The sequence below is a fragment of the Corvus moneduloides genome, chromosome 6 (genome assembly GCF_009650955.1).
Source record: "Corvus moneduloides isolate bCorMon1 chromosome 6, bCorMon1.pri, whole genome shotgun sequence".
In the NCBI taxonomy this organism is placed as follows: Eukaryota; Metazoa; Chordata; class Aves; order Passeriformes; family Corvidae; genus Corvus; species Corvus moneduloides.
Window position 1 is genome coordinate 5,569,422 of NC_045481.1, and position 24,682 is coordinate 5,594,103.

The following is a 24,682-nucleotide window of genomic DNA, read 5'->3' on the forward strand; positions in this document are numbered from 1 at the left end:
GTTTTTGTATGTGCTAAAAGGGGAATGTAGAAATTTTTTTCCATCTACACTTCAAATACACAGGCTGCTTCCCCAGCAAACAAAACCAGCCTTTTGAGAGCCTCATAATGTAAAGTGTTAAACTTAGAATGTGCCAATCCCGTGAGTAGCTGTTGGGCATTCCAGAAAAGGGTATTTGCATTAGTGTAGGTAATTATACTTTAGCTTTTCTCTGCAGTATAATTTTGGAATTTTTACAAGTTTTATTTTATCATAGAGTGTTAAGGAGCTGGAATGGACCTTAAAGGTCATCTAGAACCAACCCCCCCTATCATGTGCAAGGATACCTCTCACTAGACCAGGTTGTTCAAGGTCTTAAATTCTGTGTTACAACATTTACCTTTGTCAGGCATCTGTGGTCATGCCCTTTCAGTGGTATTGTTATTGCTTGTGCCCAAAATGTTACGGCTCTCCCCACACTCTGCTTCCAGCACAAATGAGCTTTGTGATGGGCCTGATTGGTGCAAAGTATTTTTATGCTTTGTACATGATCAGACATCAGTGGTGATGCCTTTTATGTATAAAGACAATAGGAAGAGAAGTGGTGTGGCTAAGAAAAAAAGTAAAAATTACCAGCTGCAGGTGTGTTTAGACTTCCACTTGAGCCTCCCTGGTTACTCCAGCTAATTAAAATCCAGGTGTTCCCTGTATCACATGCCTGTCCCATCCTTGTGTTCCAACCCTCTTTTTGGCGCTGAACTGTGAGTCAGTTCAGGGAGGTGATCCTTTTTGGGATTTTAAGCTAGTTATCAGCTGAATTAGCTCCTTGTACTACTCCTTGGCACGTGTGCTGTTGTAGAGGTTGCAGGGCAGATCTAGAAGTATGATGAGGTACTGTAGGACTAGACTTGACCTTGCACTTGTAGTAGCCACGTTTGATGCCAGTAAAAATAAATATATAAATCTGTATGAGGTACCTGCATGTGTTTATTGATAACTTCAGTGCCGTGCCAGGAGAGTGCTGTCCTGGTAACATTCCTACAGCCTAAAGTGCCCATGTAGGTGTGTGTCAGCCATGCAGAAAAAACTTTGATCTGAAATGATCCCATGTAATTTTCCCAGTACGTGCAGTGGGAGCTAAGGCGTTTTAGTTGACAACCTAAACTTGCAGAGGCTCCATTTGTCTTTTGCTCAAACACATTGTGGTTTGGGTTTGGATTTAGTTTAAACAAATTGCAACAAACTGCCTCTTCATGTTATATAAAGTTTTTTCCTGAAAATAAAAGGATCACTTGTGGATTACTGAAAGTGTTGCAATTTGAAAAGAGCTATGATGGGGAGGAGACAACTTTCTTCTGGAAGTGGGGGAAGAGTTTTCATGTCTCTTCTCATTTAGATCTTTTCACGGTCCTTTAGAACTTGTGCAGGGATTTGGTTCACAGTGGACTTCTAACATTGTCACCAGTGTGAATCAAAAGCTGGTATGAGAGATTACTCAGGAAGGTGCACAATATGGTCCTTGATAAGAGTTATGGGTTTTGTTTGGCTTATTGTTCTTCTCTACATAAATGAAGATGAAGGTAATACAAAGCCAAATCTATTTGAGAAGTAATAGGAATGGCAGTGAAGCAAGTTTGATATTTGATGCATCATGACTGTTGTCACCAAACTGCTATTTTGCTTCTCTCTTTTTTTTTTTAAATATCGATTACATTGATAGTAGCCAGAAGACCTTTCATGAGTCCCAGCTCAAGAGTTCTCTGCAGGGAAAGGAAGAATCTTTGAATGAGCTATAGTCGAAAAAGTAAACAGATTTGAGCAGGGAAGGTGAACATATTGTGGGAACAAGAAACAATTTCCTCCTGAGTTAGTTTATACAGTGTCTCGTGCTAAAGTGGTTACTCAGTTTCATGCGTTAGTTTTCAGTGGAGCTCCTGGATGGGATGGGAAGTAACACTGGAGTTAGAACTCCATGGAGCATAAAGTATTTGTGGTTCTTAGTCTCTGTGGTGTTTTTCTTCACCCCCCCTTGGAGCAGAGGAGGTGGTCTGGTGTCAGGGGGGTGTCTTAGTGTCAGAGAGATCACATGTATGCAAGTCATCTTTGTCCTCAGCTTTCTTGTCCCCTGGCTTGAGAAGCCATCCCACAACTTCTGTCTGTGCTGGTGTGTGCAGAGGGAGGGAAGGACAGGAAAAGTCACGCTCCCGTCAGCCTCCTGAGAGTACTTTGTGTCCCCGGGAGTGTTAAACTTAGGGTCTTTTCAAAGTAATAGGTGCTGTACAGGTGAGTCAGCCTTTTGTGCTAAGGGCCAGGTGCTTGACTTATTTTCAAGCTGGCATGCTAGGGCACACTGGCATTCATCACATTTGTAAACATTCCTCAGAGTTGAGGAAGGCTTTTGTCTTGTAACCGGTTTTCCTTAATGCTCTGGGAGTGACTGGCTTGACGCATTTTCCCCAGGTGGCATCATCAGCCTGTGAAACACACAGGAAGCATTTCTGCTCTGTGACCTTTGCAGCAAGGTGATCTTCAGGGAGGACAACCAGGAGTGAGCATCTGCACTTTTGGTACTGTGCCCAAATATGTACACTTTTGACTCCAGAACAGGGAGTGAAAGGCTCCATGTCTTGGACCAGTCCTTGGGCAATGCAATTTTTGTCCTTGCTTTTCTGTTGTGTATGAATCTGATGGTTAATAAGTCATTCCTGCAGAGCGCGAAGAGATACTTTTTGGTTTTGGTGGTGGAAAGATTGTTGCTGGTGTCAGGAGTGGAACAGAGCAGGTTGTGGTCTGTTATGATGAGTTTTATGTCAAGTTTAGGCTCTCACTTTTCTGGGTGAGTGTTCAGGTTTCCTTTTAATAATCTAAGTAGTCTAATATTGGTTTTTATAGCATTTTTTTTTTAACAAAAACTGGGGAGTATTTGTCTGTAGGAAAGAACAAGTGAAAATAGTTCCTGGTGAGATTTCCACAATATTTGGTGTAAGTATGGCCTCGCTGCTGGGGCTGCTTGCAGAGGGGAATGTTGGGCAGTCCTGGACCCACACAGTGTTGCTAGGGAAAGCAAAAACTCCAGTTATATGGGATTTATGCAGCGCATGTAATAAGTGTTTTCTCAAGTGTCTCTATCTGGTTTTTTTTTTCTTTTCTCCTTTCTGTGTACTGGGTTTTTTGTTTGCTTTCAGTAGGCCATTGTCTTGAGGGGCCTGGTCTTGCAAACAGTAATGAACAGGCTTTTTGTTTACTGGTGATACCTGTGAGACTGTTCAAATAAGTATATGGAGCTGAATCCAGGACCTCCTTGAAGCCCACCAAATACTGAGGGTTTGTTTCCCCTCTTCCTTGAGACCTCAATTCCCAGAGGGCCGTAAAGCCAGTTCACCTCTCCCAGTAGTAACTGATTGAAGGATTAGGCCATTTTTTAGTAGTAAAAAAGGCCTGAATGTATTCACATTTCGACACGTTATGTCTGAGAATGTGCAAACTATTGTTCAGCCACACATTTTTAGCTTATCGATGATGAAGTCTTGAGTGTTAACATGCCTGCTAAATGAGTATTTTGGGCATGTGAAAAGCGACTTAATTGTATATTGTCAAAACCAAAGAACCTCTTTTGGCTTGGCCTTTTAATAGACCCGTTTAGCCTCACTTGAATCTGGTTTTGATAAAAGCTGCCGAGCAGAAATCACCTGGGTTTGTCTTTCACTGTTCACTGCTGTGTAGATGGGGGTACGAGGCAGGTGCTGGTGACAGTTTGAACTGTCAGACTTTGTGCCCGGAGTGACAATTGCTGCCTCTCTAGCAGAACCTAAACATACATTATCTTATTAGTGCATTCACATCTTTATGCAATTAAATCATATTACATTTAAGCTGCCTCTGCTGTGCACGTTCCCCCAGTTTTAACAGTTTATCATTTAAAGCCTATGAGAATTTGACAGAGATTCAATTCCACCTGTACAGCCTGGGCAGCAGGGGAGTGTGATCGTATCTGTGTGCTTTAAGTGCAGCTGCCCTGAGAAGTGAGAGTGCTCCAATCAGTGTTGTCAAGGTCTTCAGCAACCAGATAAGAGGGAATGACCAGCAGGAAATACTCCTTTGTGGGGGAGAGTCTTTGTTCCATGAGAACACTTTCAGATAAAAGGTGAAAATTGATCATCTTGGCATTCTGTTGCCTTAAAATTACATAAGGGCTGGTCAGCAAGGAGGTTTCTGTCCAGTGTATAATAATACTGATTTCTGCAGAAATCCCAGTATTTCACAGGTGCCTCAGTTCTATCGCTTGAAAGTTTTGCAGACAAGTACTTGCCAGTTCTGGAAGCTGTTATATATATTGCTGTCAAGGTGATATTTTGGGGTGGAGTATTTTTTTTTTTTTTTGAGTAAGCATCTATGTCTTAAAACTGTCTGAGTCATGTATTCTATTCTTTAATACAAAATGGTTTTGAAGGCTCGGCATGTTGTAGTGGTCAAGATATGCCACTAAGCAGAAAGAGCCATGGAAATGCCTCCTGAAAAGAGGGAAAAGAATATTATTTATGTCCCTAGGATCACTGAATTAATTTACACATTTATTTATTCCTAATGACCTGGGCAACCCTTGTTTGTAAGGTAACTAAAGTAGGGTGATGGGGCTCCAGTTTTAGGCCTGACATCCCCCTGCTCCAGTTAACTGAGAGCAGGTGTTGGTGGCAGGGCAGCAGGTAATGATTGTGCTTCATCTGTACAGACAGGACTGGTTTCTTCCTCTCTTGGGTTCAGGCATCTTGGAAATGTGGTCTGATCTTTCTGATTTCCATGACCAACTGTAGCATGTCTTTTCACCAGGGAATTTTGTTAAACTGGTTAACTTTGTGCATTGGATTCATGTCCAGCTGCAGTGGGTGTCACCAAACTCGTTTTACAGGGTTTTCCAAGGAAAACACCCAGTACAGTGTTTTCTGCCCTGGGTAGACTGGTGGGCTGTAAATGTCTTTTTCAGTTGAGCTGTAGTTGCTTTTCAGATACCTGAGTTGCACAATGGCACCGTGACTCATGAACCACAAGCCTGTGTCCCTAACTGGATTCTTTTCAGGCTTTGTTGGGTGCAATAGCCAGGCTGCATTCTTCAGTATCTACAAACACCCCGTCTTTTCCTTATCTTTGGATCCCTTTGTTTTATTTTCACTAGTAAACTTGACTTATGTGCTTTGTGAGAGTAGGGAAGGTGATCACTTTTCTATAACATCCTAATGTTTCTTGGAGAAAATGCTGGTAAATGAGGGAACACCTTATATATCTATCCAAAATATTGCATGTGGTTTTAGGGGGTGGAAGCATCATGGATTGCTCTTAAAAAGCTGGAAGTTAAGGAAGTAGCTGAAGTTGATGGGAATCTGAGACCTTTAGAGAAATTAACAAGAATATGTTATAAATAGCAGGAATATAAAACAGCATTATAAAATGATGAGAGTAGATAATTCAGTCTGGTATCTCTTTAGAGATTAATTTTTGGGTAGAGAGAATTAAGTATTTTGCACATGTGCAGCTTGCTGGTGAAAAGTGGTCAGTGTTATGTGGGCACCCCAAAAATGTCAGGAATTGGAGGGGTCATTGCTTTCTGAAAAACTGATCCTTTGCTTTTTTTGTTTCTTCATTGGATCTCCCAATTGTTTGTCATGATGGAGTTGCTAGTGGCTATTGCTGTCTGGAAGGATCTGTAGAATCAAAAAAATCACATGTAAAATAGATGTGTTGATTTTTAATTTTTACTTTTTCAGTAGGTGGTTGTGAAAAAAGCCTTTTCATTACTGTGTACAAGCTTACAATTTGATTGAGACTAGGAGCATATAAAAAGCATAAAATTCTGTGTTTCAAACTTCCTAGAGTTGTGTGCTCAGGGGTGTTCTCCACTGATTTGTTTTAATTTGACTACTCTAGTGGCACTAGATAATATCAAGCATTTATTGTGTGTGATTTATATGGATAGGGAAAATACTGTTCACTGTTTCTCAGGCCAGGAACAATGTTCTTTGCACATGGCCTTTAATACAGTTGTGAGCCTAAATAAATGCTGCTTTTGAATACGTGCACAGATCCTGTATAATTATGGAGCAGTGTGGTTTACTATGAGAGAACCTGCAGCATTGTGGAATGCTCCTCAGCTGATGTTTGGATAAAACAGATCAGCTCAAATATTGTCTGGAACTGATCATCTGAATCTTGGGCCAGATTTCCTTTTCCTTATGTGTTTTCAGTGGCTCTTTAGTTAGTCAGGGAGAGTAGTGGGCTGTGGTGGCACAAAGCATATGGGTGTAGCCATGGATAATGGTGGGCTTTGGTTGTCTGTGTGATATTTACCGCTGAACTAGTGAATGGAAATGGAGAACTCCTTCTTTCCCATTAACATTACACAGAGATAGGAATGAACAAAATGAGTAAGTTAGACCTGTTCCACAGAGGGTGGCAGGTGGGGTTTATGCTAGAACAGGCATTCAAAAATACTCTTCCAGGCTATTTCCGCACATAAAAACGAGCCACACACAGAACCCCAACAATCTGTACTCTGAATTTGCTGTACGTGGGAGGAACTTCCCATAATGAAGAACAGATTTGTGGATATTTATCTGACTGCAAATAATTTGACAACATTTTGATCATGATCAGCTCACCAGTGTGGGGAGGCAGCTGTGTGTCCTCCTCCCTCGTCCCAGCGCCTGCATCTGCTGCTGAGTAACTTCACTGGGGTGTTCTGCTTTGTGTGGTTTGTGGCAGAATGGGTGCTGAGGTAAGTCCTAACAAGAACAGAATGTATTTTGTTAAAACTTTTTTGCTTTCGTCTTTTTGATCCTCCGTTAATACAAGCTGTCTCACTTCTTGCTCCCTCTGTGCAACTGATTCTCCTCGTTGCTTTTCCTACTAACAAATGCTAAAAGGTTGAATATGCATCACAAATTTTCATCATGATCAATTCCTTTGAAATGTGCTGCAACTTCGAGAGAACAGCTTGTGTTACATCTTTGCAGTGGTGAGTAATGTTTGCTCACTTTGTCCTTTGTGTTTGATAACCTATGAAGCTCCCTTCAGCTTCTCTGGGGTAGAGCTGGGTTTTTATTCCCTGCAATCTGTAGGAAGTGGTTGAGATGCCAGCATAGCTAATGAAGGTCTGACATGTACTCCTTATTTTTAATACCTAAAAGTAGTTGCATTGGATATGACCTTACAATTTAGCTTCAAAAAGTTTGCATGACCTTCACCAAATGGTTTAAATGGAAGAAGAGCAGTTGGTATTTATTTTTGAGCTTGAGGAAAGAGCGTTTTTTAGAATGATTAAATTTAAAATGCAAAAAAAATGTTCCCTACCATGCTTTAAGTAGGTCAGGATTTCTGCCACCCTTAGAAAGGAAATTGAAATCTGACCTGCTCAATGGCCAGGGTGGGATGGGGGAAGGAGGTTTTGGTGGTTTTTTCTTTTTTTTTTCCCTTTTTTTTTTTTTTAATGAGTCCTAAGATTTTTTTTTTTAAAAAATATTTGTTTCACTGGCCATGTATTGTATGTATATTGTAGGGTATTTCAAGACATCCCTGAAATATTTATCATGCTGTGTCCCACCAAGAATGTAATCTTAAGGTCTCCACTGTTTATGAAGCACAGTCTGTATTTTATCTCATGCTGAGAAAAGATGTGATAATGGTTGGTTGGGGATTATGTGAAAATGAAGTGAGGAATGACCCTTAAAAATTGGTAGGAAGTGGGAGATTCCCAAATGAGACCAGGGAGGCCAGGAAACTGAATTGCTACTGTGGGGCTTTTCTAATGAATATCGTCTTTGCACTTATAATGGGGAAAATTGAGATTTGGGAGAGAAAGAAGCATTTAAAGAAAGTGCAATAAAAATCTGTTGGGTTGCAGGAATTAAAGCTAAACCTGTAACTCAGGGAACTTGTCTTTGTCAGTGCTGCAGTTTCAGGGTGTGCAGGCACAGAGCCCAGGAAGAGGTGCCTGTGATGCTGAAGATCGTCAGTGGATCAGAAGTGTTGGGAAGTGATCTGATGTCAATGAGTTTCAGGCACAAGGTAGCACATCCACTCCTAAATAAGTGGCCCATTGCAACAGGAGATGCTTGGCTTGATTCTGGGTTCATTCTTTACATCTTCTTTAACTTTTTTAGGTTAAAAAAGAAAGTAGATTTGGCAAAACATTTCTTTTAAAAGCATACTTGCCTAGGCTTATTTCTTGAAAGATTAAGTCTGAATTTGGATTAAATATGGCAATAAAGTGTTATAGCATTGCATTTTTTGTTTGTTTTTCTTTCTTCTGATGAGCTTTCTGCAACTTAATGTTCAGAATAATTTAGGCTCTGCTCTGTGAGGTATTAAAGGAGTTCATAGAGATCGTTCTTCCTTCTCTGACGTACAACTATTCAAATTGCAATAGTAAAGCCAACAGAGATTTAGCAAGTCATTCTAAATGGTGCTTTAGGGCAGGGAATAAATAATGCCCCAATCAATTGAAATTTTAGTAGGGAACTGGGGTATGATGTAAAATTACCTACATTAGTCTAGAAAACTCATGTGATTTCAACTGCAGAAATACTACTGCGTCCTTAATATTCAAAGGCTACTGGTGCTTTTGGTCCGTCTCACTGAAAAGGCAGCAGACTTGAAAAGCACTTTGTTCCCTGAGGCTGGATTGGACTGAAGAGGAGGGAATGATGATTTGTTGAGCCAAGACCACCACCTTTTGCTGCAGAAAGGATTTTTTTTTTCATGCTAGTAGAGTATATCTCCATGTTAAATTGCATGTCCTATCTGAAGTAGGACAAGCTGAGGATTCTTACTCCAGTTTTCTTGTGTGTTTTATCAGCTGTCAGACAAGCAGAATGGTGTGATCTTACCTTCTCTCTTTCCACAATGTAAAAAAAATTGATCCAAGTGAATCAAGTTTGGGTCTCAGACATATATGTATTATGGTTTATGCCAGATAAGATAAATGAATTGCTTTTCGATAGAAGAGTAGTAATCTGTGTTCAATTGGGGAAGACTGCTTTAGACTGATGGCTGAGTGATTACTGTTATGACCAGAAGGAGCAGATGGTTGAATACTGAAAAAAAGCATTTAAAGGAAGACAGGCATAACCCAGATGTTCTAAGATGCATGTAGTTCTAGCTTTTCTCTCTCCTTTTTTATTTTTCTTCCTAAGCTATTGTTGTTTCAGGATTTCAGTTGTTAGAGCACATAACCAGGACCATAGATAAGCCTGGAGACATCTTCTTCTTTACCAAAACTGGTTACTTGTTGAAGACAATCAGGTCATCAAATCCTCCCCTTGTTAATTTACAAAACTTTTAAAAACTAAGTAATGTTAATTTTTTTAAAACTACTTTTTCATCCTGTTACTCCTGTTCATTCTGATTCCAGGCCCCCACTATTGTGCCCGGTGAGAAGTACAATTTCCAGTATACAGTTTTACTCTGTTGGTTGGATTTGTTATAATTCCAGTAGCTTTTTCTACTGTTTCTCCTGAAAAGCCAATCTTCCTAATCTTGTGGTCATCTAGTTGCTTTTTCGTGCATTTATAGGATGAGCTCATCTGTTTTGAGTGTGATTGACCAGAACCACACTGGTCACTTCAGGTTAAACCTCACATCCTGCTGGTAGCTCTTTCAAACACCAGCAGCTCTTCTGCTGCCACCGTGGGTTCTGTGTGCCTTTTCCTGACTGCACCATATGGCAGGGGGACCACGAGGTACTATTTAAGTGGTATGGGGCTTTCTCTACTTGATGCTCTTTAAGTGATGAGCTCCTAGTGACTTTGTGACTTGTTTCAAATGCATGAATTCTTTTTTTTTTTCAGTTGTGTTGCCTTCTGTTTCTATTGTGGAAGGACTTGGCTGTAAAACAGTCTTGTGTGCTTTGTGTAAAATATTCTGCAATAATTTGTCATGGTCTTTTGGCTTTCTTATTTTTAGCAATTCGAAAAAAATAGTATTTACCCTCTGTCTACTACTCCACATGTTATTGCATTGCTTGTGTTTTAACTGCTCATTGACTCAGCTTTTTAGAGGTGTGTAGATCAAGCAACTTGTAGGGTACCCTGAGGTAATGATGGATGCTTTTTGGGTCTTTTTTCTCTCCTTGTACTTGTGGATCAAGATTAACTAGCTGGGTATGCCCCAAAAGCTTTGGAAGAGGGAAGGAGAAATTTTAATAAACAGCATTGGGTGGTGTTGATTCAGAGGCTGGGAAGAGAAGAATAGATTTTTATGCCCTCCCACCCAGTGGCTATCCCTGGGATCTTAGTTTAGGGATTTTTGTTCAAACTGTAACCTGCCTTGTGTGGTGCACCCAGTGGGAGAGTTTATCTGGCTGAAAAATAACCCAAAAAATAACTGTGTGTCTGCACAAATGTTATCCTGGCCTATGGGAGATGACAGCAGGGGAAGGACAGTGCACAGCAGTGCAGGTTACAGCAGCTTCTCTGGCACTGGTGCTGATTTAACAGGTAGGGATACACTTCTGGTGTTCCCAGCTGAATGTATAAACTCAGGGTTGTTTGGACTTTTGCTGCTTATCATAATGGCAGATGATGTCTTAACCTTTGAGTTTGGCCATTCATTTGTAATTACATAAAAAGAAACAGTTGATTTTATTGTATCATAAACCAAGATTTATGCAGGAGCTCCCACTTGGTCATGGCAACTTGTTCTTTCAGTCTTTGCAAACCAAGCAAGCTTAGTGGTGGGGTGGACATCACTTTGTTACCCTTTGTTTTTTGAGCACTGATAGGGGTTTCAGAGCTCTCCAGGATGAGGATGATGCAGTTATTGCTCCACCAGGGTGTTTTTTCAGTTGTTGTTAATCATGTGTACATACACCCACACTGTCTCAGTGTTTGAATAGCTTGAGGAAACTGGGCTGTGTACTTTTCATGCTTCAAGTCAAACACAAGTCTGTGCTCTTGGCAGGAATTTGGCTTGGTTCCTCCCAATAGCTGGGAGAGATGAACCAACATTCGTAGATTACTCAACAGTATCTTTGCAAAAGATGGGCCAAGATTTTAATTTTTGAGAGACTTTTGAAGCCTTGCATGTTTCCCTTTGAGACCCCAAACCACTGTTGTTTTTTGGAAAACCTTGGTCATGTGCCTGGCTCTCTGACAGATGTGTCTTATCAACTTTGTCTTCTTACTCTGAGATTAGACATGAAGTATGGGAGTGTCTCATGACAAGCCCTCAATAATGTGGTCAGGATATCCCATCATGCCGCAAGTACTTTTTAATGTTTTTCCCCTTTTACCGTAAAGCCGCATTTCCTTGTCTTGTTCCCACGTGCTGTCGTTGCACTGTAAAATGCGTTGAAAATACAGGATAGAAAGTAGAAGTCTTGTTTCAGATCAAGCAAAAGATTTTTTGTGATTGTTTTGGGTCCCCCAAGTGTTTATTTTTTGTTGTCTATGTTTTAGCTTTTTTCCATGTGATTTCTGGTTTGTGCAGGTGTTTGGTGTGACTGAGTGCTCAGAGTACCTGAGTTAGTAAGACCTGTAAGCTCTGGGGGCAGTTCAGCCCACACCATGGTGTAGGACTTTCTCAAGAAGTAAGAAATGGATATGGATGGAGAAGGGAGCAACATATCTTGTGTGGAGTCTGGTGTGAGATCTCACATTTGTTAATAATAAGTATGTTTGCCTCGTGAGACAATGGGTGACATTGAGCAGGATTGTGTCTAAAAAAGTGCAATTTCTGCAGTTTGGACAGACGTGGAAAATTTCATGATTGTGACTTAAGTTCAGCTGTGCTGTGGGCAGCTGTTGATCCTGATAACTACTTAATGTGATGTTTGCTGAGAACTCTGAAAACTAGCAAAGTTCTCATTGAAGGAGAATAAAGCATAATAGAAAAGGTTATTGACACAGTTGAATTATTATTTTAGTGCATGTGTTTGCCCAGTAGACCATAATGGATTTGGAGTAGTTGTTCTGGTACACTGAGTAAATTCTGGGTCGGTTTTGGTGTGCTTAGTCATTGTGAAAGCACTTATTTCTCAATGCCACACAGCTGCTCTTGAAGTGTCAAGAATTGGCCTGTCAAGTACTGGCCTGTTGTTTGACCAAACTGGCAGAATGGTGCTGTAAGACATGTTTTTGTGATTGTGTCCTTAACTGACTAGGCACCACTATGTCAGAAAGAACCACTTTTATTTAAATACCCATAGAAATATTTTCTCTATACTATCCAGAGTTAGTAACATAGAAGCTTCTTTAATTTTTTTTTTCCCTAGGAAAAAAGAAAGGCTCATCTGTAGTGGGTAAAAGTGATTTAAGTTTTAGCTTGCTGCAAACTTTCTTGTCAGGTCCAAGCCCCTTGAAACAGTTTTGTAGTAGAGATGTTGAAACGTAATGGGTGGTGGAAATGTTTGTTTATTATTAATTGATTCAGCATGTCTTTTTTTTTTTTTCTTTTGAGATGCCGGTCAGTCAAGGCTGTAGTTCAGCCACTACCTGATCTGCATTCTTTCTGGTGCAGTTGAGATGAACTGGTCTGTATAGCAGAGTATGTCCATGGGGTTTGGAAAATAGGGTTATCTATGGCAGAGTGTCTCTTAAATTTTTGAGATGTCTGGGCTCATTTAACCTCCTCCTTTCTGCAATATGGAGCAGAACTTGTCTGACAAAAAAAAAAAAAAAAAAAGAAACAGAAGTGGTGTGCATGCATCCTTTTCCCAAAAGATATAAATAGTGTAGAAGGAGGATTGTGTTCTCAGCAGCTTGGCAGATGACGCTGAGAATTGACATAACACAGATATAGGCAGAGCACCGGAGTCTCTTTTTGCTTTTGCTTTGTTGCTTAAAGGAGGGGGTTCAGATCAGCTCTCTGGAGTCTTGATACTTTTGAAAAAAAATGAAATGTTAGTGAAGCAGTCTTTGAGATTTTGTGTCACAGTGTGTGTGACTGGGCTGAAAAGAAGGGAGCTGCAGACAACTGCAGATAGCTTATCAACAGTGTTTAAAACCCCAAAATTCTCATCTGTTGATTGATAGATTCTGATTGATAGATTGTGATTTCTGCCTGAAAGCTGAGATGTGTCCTATTGCCATGACGAGCTGTAGTCGCTGCATGCCACGTGTGCTACCTGTGAGATTTGTTTATTTACTAGTTGAACACAAGACCCACTGTAGGTTTTTTGGCCAAATAAGGTTTTTAGAACATTCTCAAAACCTTACCAAGTTGTCTGCTTACAAGGTGAGAACAGCAAAATCCCCATTGGTAGAACTTCACAGAATCTGAACAGGAATGAGAGAGAGTAATTGGTATCACCTTCCCCCAACTCCCTCTTGTACTTGACAGTCTGGGAAGAGATGGCCCAAAACACATAGGCAGCAGCTACTGCAAGTACTTGAATAAGGATTTATGGATTCCTGAAGCTGAGGTGTGAAAAGGAAAAGACTGATTTTTATCCCTAACTCCCTACTGATCTCTTGAGCTCCTTTATTCTGAGGCTCTCAGAAGCACCTGATGTCACTGGAGTCATGCTTCTTTCCTCTGCTTTTGGTCCCTGTCCTGTAACATGGGAAAAAATGGCTTTAGCTCGGTTCTTTTGACTCTTTTGGATCACAGAGGTCATGGGGGAACCTGCCTTTAGGCTGTGTCTATTAGTCCATCAGCCCAGAAAATAAAGCTGCAGTGGAAAACTGCAAATAGTTGATGAGCTCTTGGCTAGGTGGCAGAAATCACTGTGACTTGTTAAAGGTACTGAAGGTTGTGAAATAAACAGGTTTGACAGCTGCTCCCTCCAAATTGGGCTGTTCTTGTCTCAGTTCAAGAATCACTGCTTGAGAATATCAAATTGTCTAACCCAAGCTAAGCAAGAAGCCTGGGAATGTTTCTAGAAGCACCTTTGATTTAAAAATCTAGATGTCATTCTGTAAGGTTTCTCTTGTGTGTTTTCTGCTGTTTTTTAATGTTCCCTCCCCATAAATCAAGTCATTCCATTTCTCTAAGTAAATGTTCCTCTGACATCAAAATTGAGGAACAAGTGAAACCACATAATTTTTGCTGATTCTTTCCACTCCTCTTCTTGTTCAAGTCTTGGCTATGTATTGAAGACTGTATTATTATTTTTTAATCGAAACTGTTTTTTCTGTAGTAGAGAGGATCACTTGCTTTGTGAGGTACTTTAAATAACAGAAACATCTTGGTTATAAAAGCTGAAGAAAGAGGAGCTTAGAAATTCTAAGTATTTGATACTATTTAATGAGTGTATCTACTAAAAGTAGGCTTTGTAAAGCAGGGTAGTAACTCATTCTGTAGTACTCCTAGTCAACAGCAAAAGCCATAAAGATTTTTTTTCTGAAATGATTAATGGCTGCATATCTAAAGTCCTGCAAATTTTTGTAATGCTCAGCAGAATCTAAAATTTTGAGCGAGTATCTTGTGCTCCTGCTTGTGAAACTAGCTGTTCCTTTAATCTGTTTTGTTTGCTCCCTTGCCAGCTAAGCTAAGAAAGTGAGCAGCACCATCAAGCTATGCTAATGTTGTGAGCCGTTTTCATCCTTCAGTGTCCCAGAGGGTTGATTCCTTATCTGCCATCATCCCTGCATGAAGTGTATGCGTGCATGTGTGGGGAATGCAGGATTGGGCACAAATCTTGTACCCTTTGAAGACACTCTGTCCAAAACAAACACTTAGTTCCCAGTAAGTGTAATTTAGTTGATAAATATCTTAACAGCTTTCTGAGGAGGAACCTCTGCTTGTTTTCTGCAATGTACCAAAAGCATTTTTAGTACGATCCTGAAGTCCTTGAACATGAGGGCCTGTAGTGTTGTTTGTGCATTGATGGTGCCAAACCATGTAGATGCTTGATTATTTGTTTTCCTAAAAAATGTGGTGTTGCTCTAGACTGCTCAGAGACTGGGCCTTTTGTTTAATATTTCATGGGGATGAAAGAGAAGAGCAAGAGAGATAAAATGAGTGTCTGTGAAATAAAAGTGAGCTTTCTAATGTTTATTGGTGTTGAAGACCAGGAGACTTTATTGTTCCCAGTTTGCATTACTGATAGCTGTCCCTGTTGTCTGTCCATATGTAAGTCCTTGGGCATTTTCTACTGATATCTTCATTGTGATTACTTGTTCTCAAGATACAAACTCAAATCCAAAAGGTAATGAAATGTTTTAGTTAGTGTGTGAAGCAGAATACAGAGTGCAGAGGCTTTGCAACCTCAGTGTGAAGAGGAGAATCAGCGACATCACACCACGAGTGTTTGTTTAGATCTTATGTGAAACTGTTGTCTTCAAGCATACTCAGTATTGAACAAATGTATGGATGTGATTTTTTAAAGTATGAACACTTGTCATTATTAGTTTATACATGTAGCATATCTGCATACATAATACACATGCAAATGAAAAATTGCCTATTTAAGGCTCCTAATTTAAGACAACACCTCATTTGAAGGCGAGTTAAGCACGTGGTTTGGTGCTTTGCTCATTTGGGGAAAGCCATGTCTAATGTGTTGGCCAATGAAGGATGTACAGAATGATGTCCTGCTTTCACAGTCAACTGTCTTTTTACTAAGGCCAGTGGGGAAGAGTTGGTCTTGGAAAGAAATGGAAGGATCTCCTGAACTGATGTGGTCTGTGTGCCATGAGGAGCTCTCTAATACCAGTTGTGGTGTTGGGGTGTCCCTCTGTGCTGCTGAATGGGTTGGGTACCTCTGGTGAAGTCACAGAAATTGCTACGTATCTTTAATAACTAGCTAAATAATCCATATGAAAAAAATAGTGTATTTTTAAATTGTACAGTGCAAGGTAATTTTTTTTCAAGTCACATTTTGAAGTCTTTATTTCAAGATGTGAAAGAATTCATTAACTCCACCTTTATAACAATCTGCCTTCCTGGAGATGACACATGCTCTGACATTAGCCGTCTGCAGTGAAACCAAAAGGAATTCCTTTGAGCAGGGTTTGGGAAATGACTTTTTTACTTCCTCAAGAATCAGATGGAAATGTGTGACCAAACATTGTCATTGGTGGCAGAGTGGCTGCCGTTTGTGGGGGCAAAAATTACAGATCTGCTCGGAAGGAAGCTTGAGATCTAACTATGTGTATTAAATCTATCTGGAGATGGGAGAGCAGGCAGGATATGGACAGAGTCCAGGTCTGCCCTTGACTTGTCCCATACAACCCCCTTTGAATTCAGAAGGAATTATCTCCAAATAAATGTGAGGGTGGATGTGCATGAGTGAGTGAGAATGCAATCACCTGATGTGGGATTCCCATAGTGAGGTGTTGACTCATCTTTTTATGTATGGAAAGCTATTTTGCAGCCTTAGAAACAGTGGTTTCAGTTTGGGAAGGCATTGAAGCACTTGCATGAAGTGCTTTTCCAAGGAGAGATTTTTTCCACAGTCAAGTCCTGTGCAAACTTGAAATGTCTTTGATTTAGGGAAGCAAGGAGTGAAGTAGTTTCAGGTGCTACTGTCTGTGAATAATATCCTGCACATGGAGCTCCTGTTCTGTTGGTCCTTAGGCAATACCATGATAAAAAATGATACAAACACCTGCACTTGGATCCACCTGCTGAGTTCTGTCGTTTTACTCTCTTTATTCTATAACTTAGGAAAAAGGAGGCAGGGACTTTTCTGTGCTTTGGCTGCTGTGTTGAGAGAGACACAAACAGCACGAGCTGCCAAAATGAAGGAGACAGTGAAGCTGTCCTTATGTCAGGCTCCTGCATGCATGGGCAGGTTGGGGGAGGAAGGAGAAACCCTTTCCCTGCCTTGCCTGCTCTCTTGCATTTACTATTGTTTCTCCTATAGTGGGGGCCTAAATTGCTTTCATTATGGGCATTACACTAATTTCTCATTTTGTTGAGTCCATGTTCCAGCAACTTCTGAATTTTAGGCCTAATGTGCTAATAAAGTTTGATCTTTCCCTACCCAGATAATTTGTATATGTAAGTACACTTTGTTTTCTAATTAAAGGAATTCTGGAGCAGGAAAATGCCCAAGTAAATTCAAGGTTTGCTCTTTAACACTGGCAGCTGCTGTGAAAGATGCAGGCTGAAGCTGTAGTTCTCCATGTGTTAACAACAACAAAAAAATTTACCCTCTTTTCTTTTTTAATTGTGAGGTACAATCGTGTTTGTTTTGCACTTTCTAATCTTGAAAACAGAAGCTGGGTAAAACTGGTTGGCTCTCCTCATCTCTGCCTCTGTAAGGACTGGAACCAGTTTAGTTGGGGGTAGGTCAGCAGTGTGAAAGTTTTGTTTAAGATCTTTCTCAACCATGTCAGTGTTGTTTCTCTTAACTTGTTTAGCTTTTGTGCTGGGTTTGTGAAGGCAAAATGTGGCTTAGCCCTTAATGTACAACTGTTTTGGCTTCAGTATAGCGAAGCTATAAATAGGCACCCCTTTGCCTCCCCAGCAAGGAAATGACTGCGGCAGGTGTTGTCCTCTGCTAGAAATTTGCACATTATTACTAACCAAGTACTTTTTTTTCTTAAAATCAGCTTTCTTGTTACGTGTTCTTCCTTTATTAAATGCCAACTGACAGGTCAGCAAGTATCTTGTTAAAATCTGAAGTCTTTATTAGGTCAAGAGAAATAAAAGCAGAAAGGTATTTTTGGTTTATTTCTGTGCAGCCTCTGTGTAAAGTTTATTTTATGTGCAATTTAAAAAGTGTTACCAGAAGGCATAGGAGAGCTGCATAAAGCTTGTTGCTGACTGAAATGGTGTTTTGATTCTTTTAGCTTTGCTGGGCTGGAGTTTAGCTCACGTTTGTTGTAGCAGTTTCTCTGTGATAGGACTGACAGACACTTGGAAGTCTGCAGGCAAGATTTGTATCCATGCTTGGACTGAGTTCTCCTTGCACTGCATCAAGAAAATAAACAGGGTTTTTTGTGCAGCGAGGTGGTGCTTAGAGTAAATAAGGATATTGCAGTCTGGTCCATGTGAAATGGGTTTGCTGGTGTCAGTAAATAAGCTTCTCCTTGATACAGACCCCATCATTTTGTTTGGATTAATGTTTGGTCCCAGCAAAGAGCCGGAGTTGTTGGGCAGGGAGAATCAATGTGTTTGTGCTGCTGAGGCTGTGCTGTTCAGCCAGGGTAGAGAGCCGTGGCCTCCTGCCATTGATGGGTGCTGCAGAAATTGTGAAATCCAGGGGAGATGTGCTGTGCAAACAGCAAAAAAAGGGGGCAGTCCTGTGTTTCACTTCCTGTTTAACATCTGCCTGCTTTTGCACCCCTTCCTTTCTCCCACAGATGCGAGAGCTGTGTGGACCTGCTGTTTGTGAGAGGGGCTGGGAACTGCCACGAGTGTGATACCCCCCTGAGGAAGAGTAACTTCAGGGTACAGCTCTTTGAGGATCCTGCTGTTGACAAGGAAGTGGAAATCCGGAAGAAAGTGCTGAAAATGTGAGTGTCACCATTCAAAAGAACAGAAAATGGATGTATTTCATGGATCACAATTTTAAAAAATTGACTTATTCAGTAGTAAAGAGGAAGTTTTTCTTTTTTTTTTTTTTTAAAGTGACAAACCATAAGACTTGACTCCATTTATCATGGAGGGATTTCAGAGAATCTGATTTTGTGCAACAACTGGGAGCTGAATTCTCAATTTAGCCTTGCGGGATTCCTGCTTAGCATTAGAAAATATTGGGTGTTTCTGTGTGGCCTTCTTTGGCAAAGACTTGGCTCCTAAATGGAGAGGATTAGATATTGAGGGGGTGAACATGGCAGTAGAGCAAGAAACAGGATCTTGATTGTTTTGTTGCCTGGGGACCTGTTCTGAGAGTTGAAGGCCAGTTCCCTTCAAAATCAAGATGGGAAAAAGAGAGTTCACATTGTTTTTTGCTTCACACAGCAATTGTTAGTGGAAATGGTTCCTTACAAGCCTGGTGTTACCAGTCTGTCATGCAGATTTGAAAGCTCTTGGAATTGAGATAAATGAGGTCTAAAATTGCATTTTGCTCCTTGTGGCCAGGAAGCAGCATTTTATAAGGAAAATAAGTGAGCCAGTTGGTGTTTTGATAGAAGAAAATCTGATAAATGTAACAACCCAGAGAGAGTTGTGTGTGCATAAGTGAACTTACAGGTAAATTGTAGGCTTGTCAGCTTTTATCTAAGTCTTGGTACAATAGTAAATGAATCATATGATGTTGCTGAGGTGTGGGGAAACTGTGCCACTGAATACCAAGATGCTGATGTGGAAAGGAGTAATAATTTTGATGTTTGATTTTAAAGTCTACTGAAGTGCACAGAAGTCAAACTGGAATAAGTCAACTGAGCTCACTAAATATGAAATAAAGTTTAGTTAGAAAATACTTGGCCCACTTGGGTTTGCCAGATTAGTTTTTAGGAGGCAGAAAAAATGCCCCCAAATTGGAATTTGGCCTGAGTTGTTGGGATGAGATTTTTATATTCCTGGGTGTCACGGTCCCCAGATCAGCCAAAATCTCAGCTTTCTGTTTTCTTGGGAAGAAAGTCTGCATGTCTTGACTTTCGAAGGCTGTCCATGTTCTAAGCCAGTTGTCCCTTCATCTTTTTACTTTCTCCAGCTCTGAAGAGGTGAACATGAGTGCTGGAATGGTTTATTGATATGAAATGAGATAATTGTGTAGCATTTTCAGTTTGCTGCTGACATATGCTTTCTGTTGCTGGCCCAAAGCCAAACTGCTTTTTCCAATAGTTCTAGAAAGGCTTTTTTTTCCTGTGGGTGTTACTTTTGCCTCTGCCTTTGTTAAGAGGCTGGCTGGGAGTTACTCTATCTTGGCCTCTGTGCTCATGTTTACCTGTAACCCTGGAAAAGGAATTGGCAAACAATAGGCAAAGAGCACTGATTTCTTCCAGGCTGCCTCCTTTCCTTTGGAACAGGCACTTCTGTCTTCCTTTAAAGATTCTGGTCAGTTTGGGAGTCACAAAGCACATATTTGATAAAACTAGATCAATGCTTAATCAGTTTGTAGCCAAAGCCTTGTTGAATGGAAATGGCATCTTTCTATGTTGTATAAATACTTCTTTCTCTTCTCTCAAAGATACAATAAAAGAGAGGAAGACTTTCCCACTCTAGATGAATATAATGATTTCTTGGAAGAAATAGAAGAAATTGGTAAGTCTTAATGCTTGCATTTTTGATGTGCTGTGCTTATGAGACCATAGGCTTTTATCTTCTGACTCAGCTGCCTGTGAGAATGTGTAAGTTCAGTATGATTTATCATAGTATCAGATTTTTATCTAATTACTTTTTTTCTGGATTTTAATCATATTTGCTGAACTGTAGGACATTGTTAAGTAAAACATTTTATCTGCCAGGAAAAAAACCACAATCCAAAGAGGAAGCAGTGCTTTATAGCTGGAAAAGAAAGGCTTGCAGGGGACTGTCAAAGCTGCACTGGCAAAAATTAAACAAAGAAAGGAGAAATTGAAATTTTCATTATATGCCTCCATTAGCTTTATCTACCATGACAGAAGCCATATGGTGTCTTTCATCATTTTTGCTTCTGCAAGTACAGTAGTTGAAGCTGCTTTGAAGCTGATGACCTTACATACCACTGTGGTAGCATTTTATGTTGCTGTGCAGAAGGAGAAGGTTTAGGAACAGACGTTGATTTCTTTCTCTTTGGATTAGCTGAAGCAGAACTTTGCCCTGTGGGGAAGGGACAATGTTATCAACAGAGCTGATTTTCTTCTTAGGGTGACTTGTGATTTATGGTGGAGTGATGGGTTTTGCTTAGAAAAACAAGGATGTGTTCAAAGGAGTAACTCCTAAATGGTTTCTTCTTGGTTTTTGTGAGCTTCTGAGGCTTTTCTTTTTTTTTTTTGACCTGGAGGAAGAAGAGGTGACTTAGAGCAGGCAGGAGGGGCAGTGAATGTGATTTGGAGGAAACCATGGAGATGCCACTTTTCCTTCAATTCTCAAAGGAGCCCTTGCTCCTTTTTGCACTGTGGTGTTTTGTAGAAATGTATCCAGTACACTTACTGCCGTGAGCAATGTAGCATGTTTTTGTTGGCATCAGAAGGCTGAGGCTGGGAAGCCAAATTGTGTGGCTGGGAAACACCACTCACACTCACATGGGTCCAAATATTTGGAGGAGATGATGTGGGTGTAGCTTTGTTTGTATGTTTTTTGGAATGGGATGGGGGAAGGAGGGAGTGAATAGAAAGAATGGCCAGAGGATCCTGGAAGAATCTGTGTGCATATGGAAAGCAAAACTGCATTTATTTATGTGGCATTAAATACAGTTTCCCACTTAACTGCTGTTGCAGGGCTTTTCAACATCTGTAACAAGGGAGTTGAAATTTTGCCTGAAATTGTCTGAACTTCATGAATTTTTGCAGGATGTTGTGATTCTACAGCTCTTGGGATTAGGTGGTTACATTGCAAATGGTTCCAAAGCCTGTACTGGGAACTTGGTTTAGAAGCAGCAGAAACCTGGCTGGTCTTGGTAACCTTATAAAAAAGAGTGGATTGGCCAATAGTTGTTTTGGCCCTGCAAATACATAATGAAGAAGCTTGATAGAGTTTTTAGGAATTGGAGTTAGTTATCTGAGAGGGACACCTAAAATACTAAAAGAATTGGAAGTCCAACTGCATCCCGGTTCCTTCATGTAGCTACCAGGGTGATGAGAGGAAAGAAGGGGTGCAGTCAGAAGGCTCTTAATTTTCCCTGTCAGTGGGTTCATTTATGATCTACCAGCTCCAGACAGATCCCAGAGGACAGGTTATATTCAACACCACTTTAGGCAAGAGTTCAAGCTCTGTTCTCTCTCCCTGGTGACAAAGCCCATTGGACATTTCTCTCCAAGCCCATCCCTGCTGTGCTCCTGAGAAGAATTCCCCACCTGGCAGTTGTTTGGTGTGACTTTTTCCAGTGCATGTTGTGAATGGTGTGACTGAACAATGTGTTAAAAGTGTCTTTGACTCTATGATAATCTCATATTTTACTTCTGAGAGTAGTAATTTCATTTTTGTGTGTCTCTGAATTCCCTGCTTGCTTGCTCATGTGAAAAACTGGGCTACAAGATGGAGAAGAAAGAATTTGCATGGCAGTTTTGCCTTGTGAAGCCAACATTCAGCAGGTTGGCAGTAGCTGGTGGTGGTTGTTCAAGCTGTCACATTGGGAAGGTAGGGGGACAGGGAACTGGATTTCCCCTCTCTCCCCCTGCCCCAAACTTTCAGTTTTTCTGTGAGATGGTCAAAATGCAGCTTTAACTTTTTTTCCTCTTTGCTGGAAGGTTTTGTTTCTGGAGTTGTTGCGGGGGCTTAAAGAAAGTAGGTGCTTAGCAGAGACAAAATGTAAACATGCTGTATAGGTGTATTTCATGTGACCCTGGTTCTGATAGGTCTTCTAAATACTTCAGGTAGGTCAGCTCCAAAACTTGCAATGGAATGAGACAGAGAATTGCTGACCTCACTTGAAACACATTTTCCCCCTTCATATCAGCTGTTTAATACCTACAGACCTTTTCTGTTGAAATAGAAGAGTTGGGTGGTGCAGCAGCAGCGCGTGTGTGTGGGAAAGTCAAACAAACATTAGGATAGTCACCTTTAAAGACTTCTGTTATAAAAACCACGTTTTTGAAGTGGTTTAGAGTGTAGCCAGTGAATAATGCTTTGGGCTAAAATGTGTTAAACAAGGCTTTAAATAAAAACCACATTTTAAAGCAAGTTTTCCCCAGAAGAAAAATCGGTTGGACAATTTGAGAACATTGTAAACACAGTTTGTTGTCATTAGCACAAGGAATAAAAATAAAGTGAGAGTTAAAACCTGCCTTTGGGAAAGGTGTGGACAGCATGTATCTGAGTGGGTCAGATCTGTGCCCATATGATGGGAGGGACATGGTTAAACCTTTGAGTGTTGATACAAGTTGCACTCTTTGGGCACAATGTGAATTCTCTTGCTCTTTCTACAAAGTTTTCTATTTCCCCCAAGTATTTCTTCTTCCCCAGAGTATCTTTGTAGCCGTTTTTGTAAGCCCTGTGTGTGAAAGCTCTCCGGAGCAGGACCCGCCTCCCAGCCTGTGCCTGGCACCTTCTCCTGGTACCTGAGTGAGGCCCCCAGGCATTACCGCAACACAATTGTTAGCGGTAATTGCTGCTTTTAAAAACATTCACTGCATTCAGCTCCGAAGGAGGCTGCTGTTATTTGTGTGTTCCTGTATCTCCCTACTCCTCCAAGAATTTGTACAATACCGGCTGCCTCGTGACTTGTCTTGCTCAGAACACTTATCTCACAAGTGATCCTTGGATAGAAAGGGTTTTGCTATCTGTGATCACTTGTGGGTTGTGCTGTTTATTGTTTTGTGGTTTGGTTTTTTTCCCCTCTGTGTGTGTGTTCTCGAGGATGGTGTTGCTGGTCCTGACAAAGGCAATAACTGAACTGGAAATTGGGCAGCTTTATTAGAGATCTGTTTTAGTCATCTCATGTGAACAGAGATTTCACACTTCCAGCCAAAATGGTCTGTCTTAGACTGATTCGGGCTGAGTGATTTCAATCATTCATTACCATGCAATTTTTCTGGAAAAATTATTGATTCAATAAAAGACCATTGAGGATAAACAGAAACAATTATTAATACCTAACTAGACTTTTCTGGCTTAACTGTGGGTTTTCTTTTGTTTCTGATAATTATTTTGTTACAATCCCAGAAATGTTGGTTGGAAGGGGCCTGTTAAATTCTCTTCCATCTTTTCTCCCCCTCATCCCTTTCCTGCCCCTTTTAAAAGTACAGGGATCAGGCATTAAAAGCACCAAGAGAAGGTGCCACAGTAGCCTGGGACATCCCAGGCAGACTGAGGATGAGGTTGTCTCCTTCTGTAGCACTCTGCCATTCCCAATCTGGGGTTTTAGAAAGATGATAATTAAGGGGTTGTTATAGTAGGATGGGAGCAATATTTTTTATAATGAACTAATGCTAATAGTTTTTAGTCTTAGTCTCTAAAACAGGGAGATTTGGAGGGACTGAGTCCTGTAGTGCAGTGATATTCATTCATACTGTTATGTCTCTGGACAAATTCTTGTGCCATTTAATTAAAATTTTTGTCTCATTTCCTTTTTTATAACTGGGAAAATATTTTTCCATTTGTTATAGAATAGTATAATCAGTGTTGTTTTGAAAAGCAGAGAAAGTCTCCCTGTAGAGGCTGAATTTCAGAAGTTGGAAGTTTCACCTAAATAGAATGAAATGTTTCACAAAAACACAATAGTCTTCCTGTTATACTTAACAGATGTCTCAAGGCAAGTCATTTTATAAACCAACCAATGTGAGATGGATAAGTAGATAAATAATTGTTGCATACAAAACAGCTTCTGTTTCTTTTCCCTGAAGGGCTTCAGGCCTCTTATATCGGCTTATGCTATATTTCAACATTGACAAAAATAAGTCTGTCTTCTCTTTGAAACCTTTTCAAATCAGCCATCTGCTTTGCCACTCATATTCAGATCTACACCAATATTTTTTCAGGGTAGGTGTAGCATATGAGTTGGGATTTTTAACTCTTTCTAGTTCTTCTAGTTCTAGAATTTTTTTTTTTTTTGAAGTTAAGAATTATATTTAAAATAAATTTCTGGCAAAACTCAAAGCAGGCCAAATAAAAAAAGTGCTGCATAGTCCTAGCTATGTAAAAGTTAGTGTGTTGAGTATTAGCAACTGTGTTCTTTGGTTTTATAGTTGTTGGGTTTTAAATGCCAAGTAACTTGTGGACGGGACAAGGGACAAGAGAGGGA

The 24,682-nt window shown here is 40.4% G+C and overlaps 1 protein-coding gene across 3 annotated transcripts in view; it reads left to right on the forward strand.

Annotated features, from left to right (window-relative positions):
* Window positions 1–24,682, forward strand: part of MNAT1 (MNAT1 component of CDK activating kinase) — a 120,618-nt gene that overhangs the window by 17,249 nt on the left and 78,687 nt on the right. For all 3 annotated transcript variants that reach the window (XR_004240861.1, XM_032112626.1, XM_032112625.1), the window contains exons 2-3: window positions 18,219–18,371; window positions 19,991–20,064. Coding sequence is in view for 2 of the 3 variants with exons in the window: in XM_032112626.1 (XP_031968517.1) it covers window positions 18,219–18,371; window positions 19,991–20,064 (227 nt within the window). In the remaining variant the exon portion in view is untranslated. The remainder of the gene's footprint in view (window positions 1–18,218; window positions 18,372–19,990; window positions 20,065–24,682) is intronic.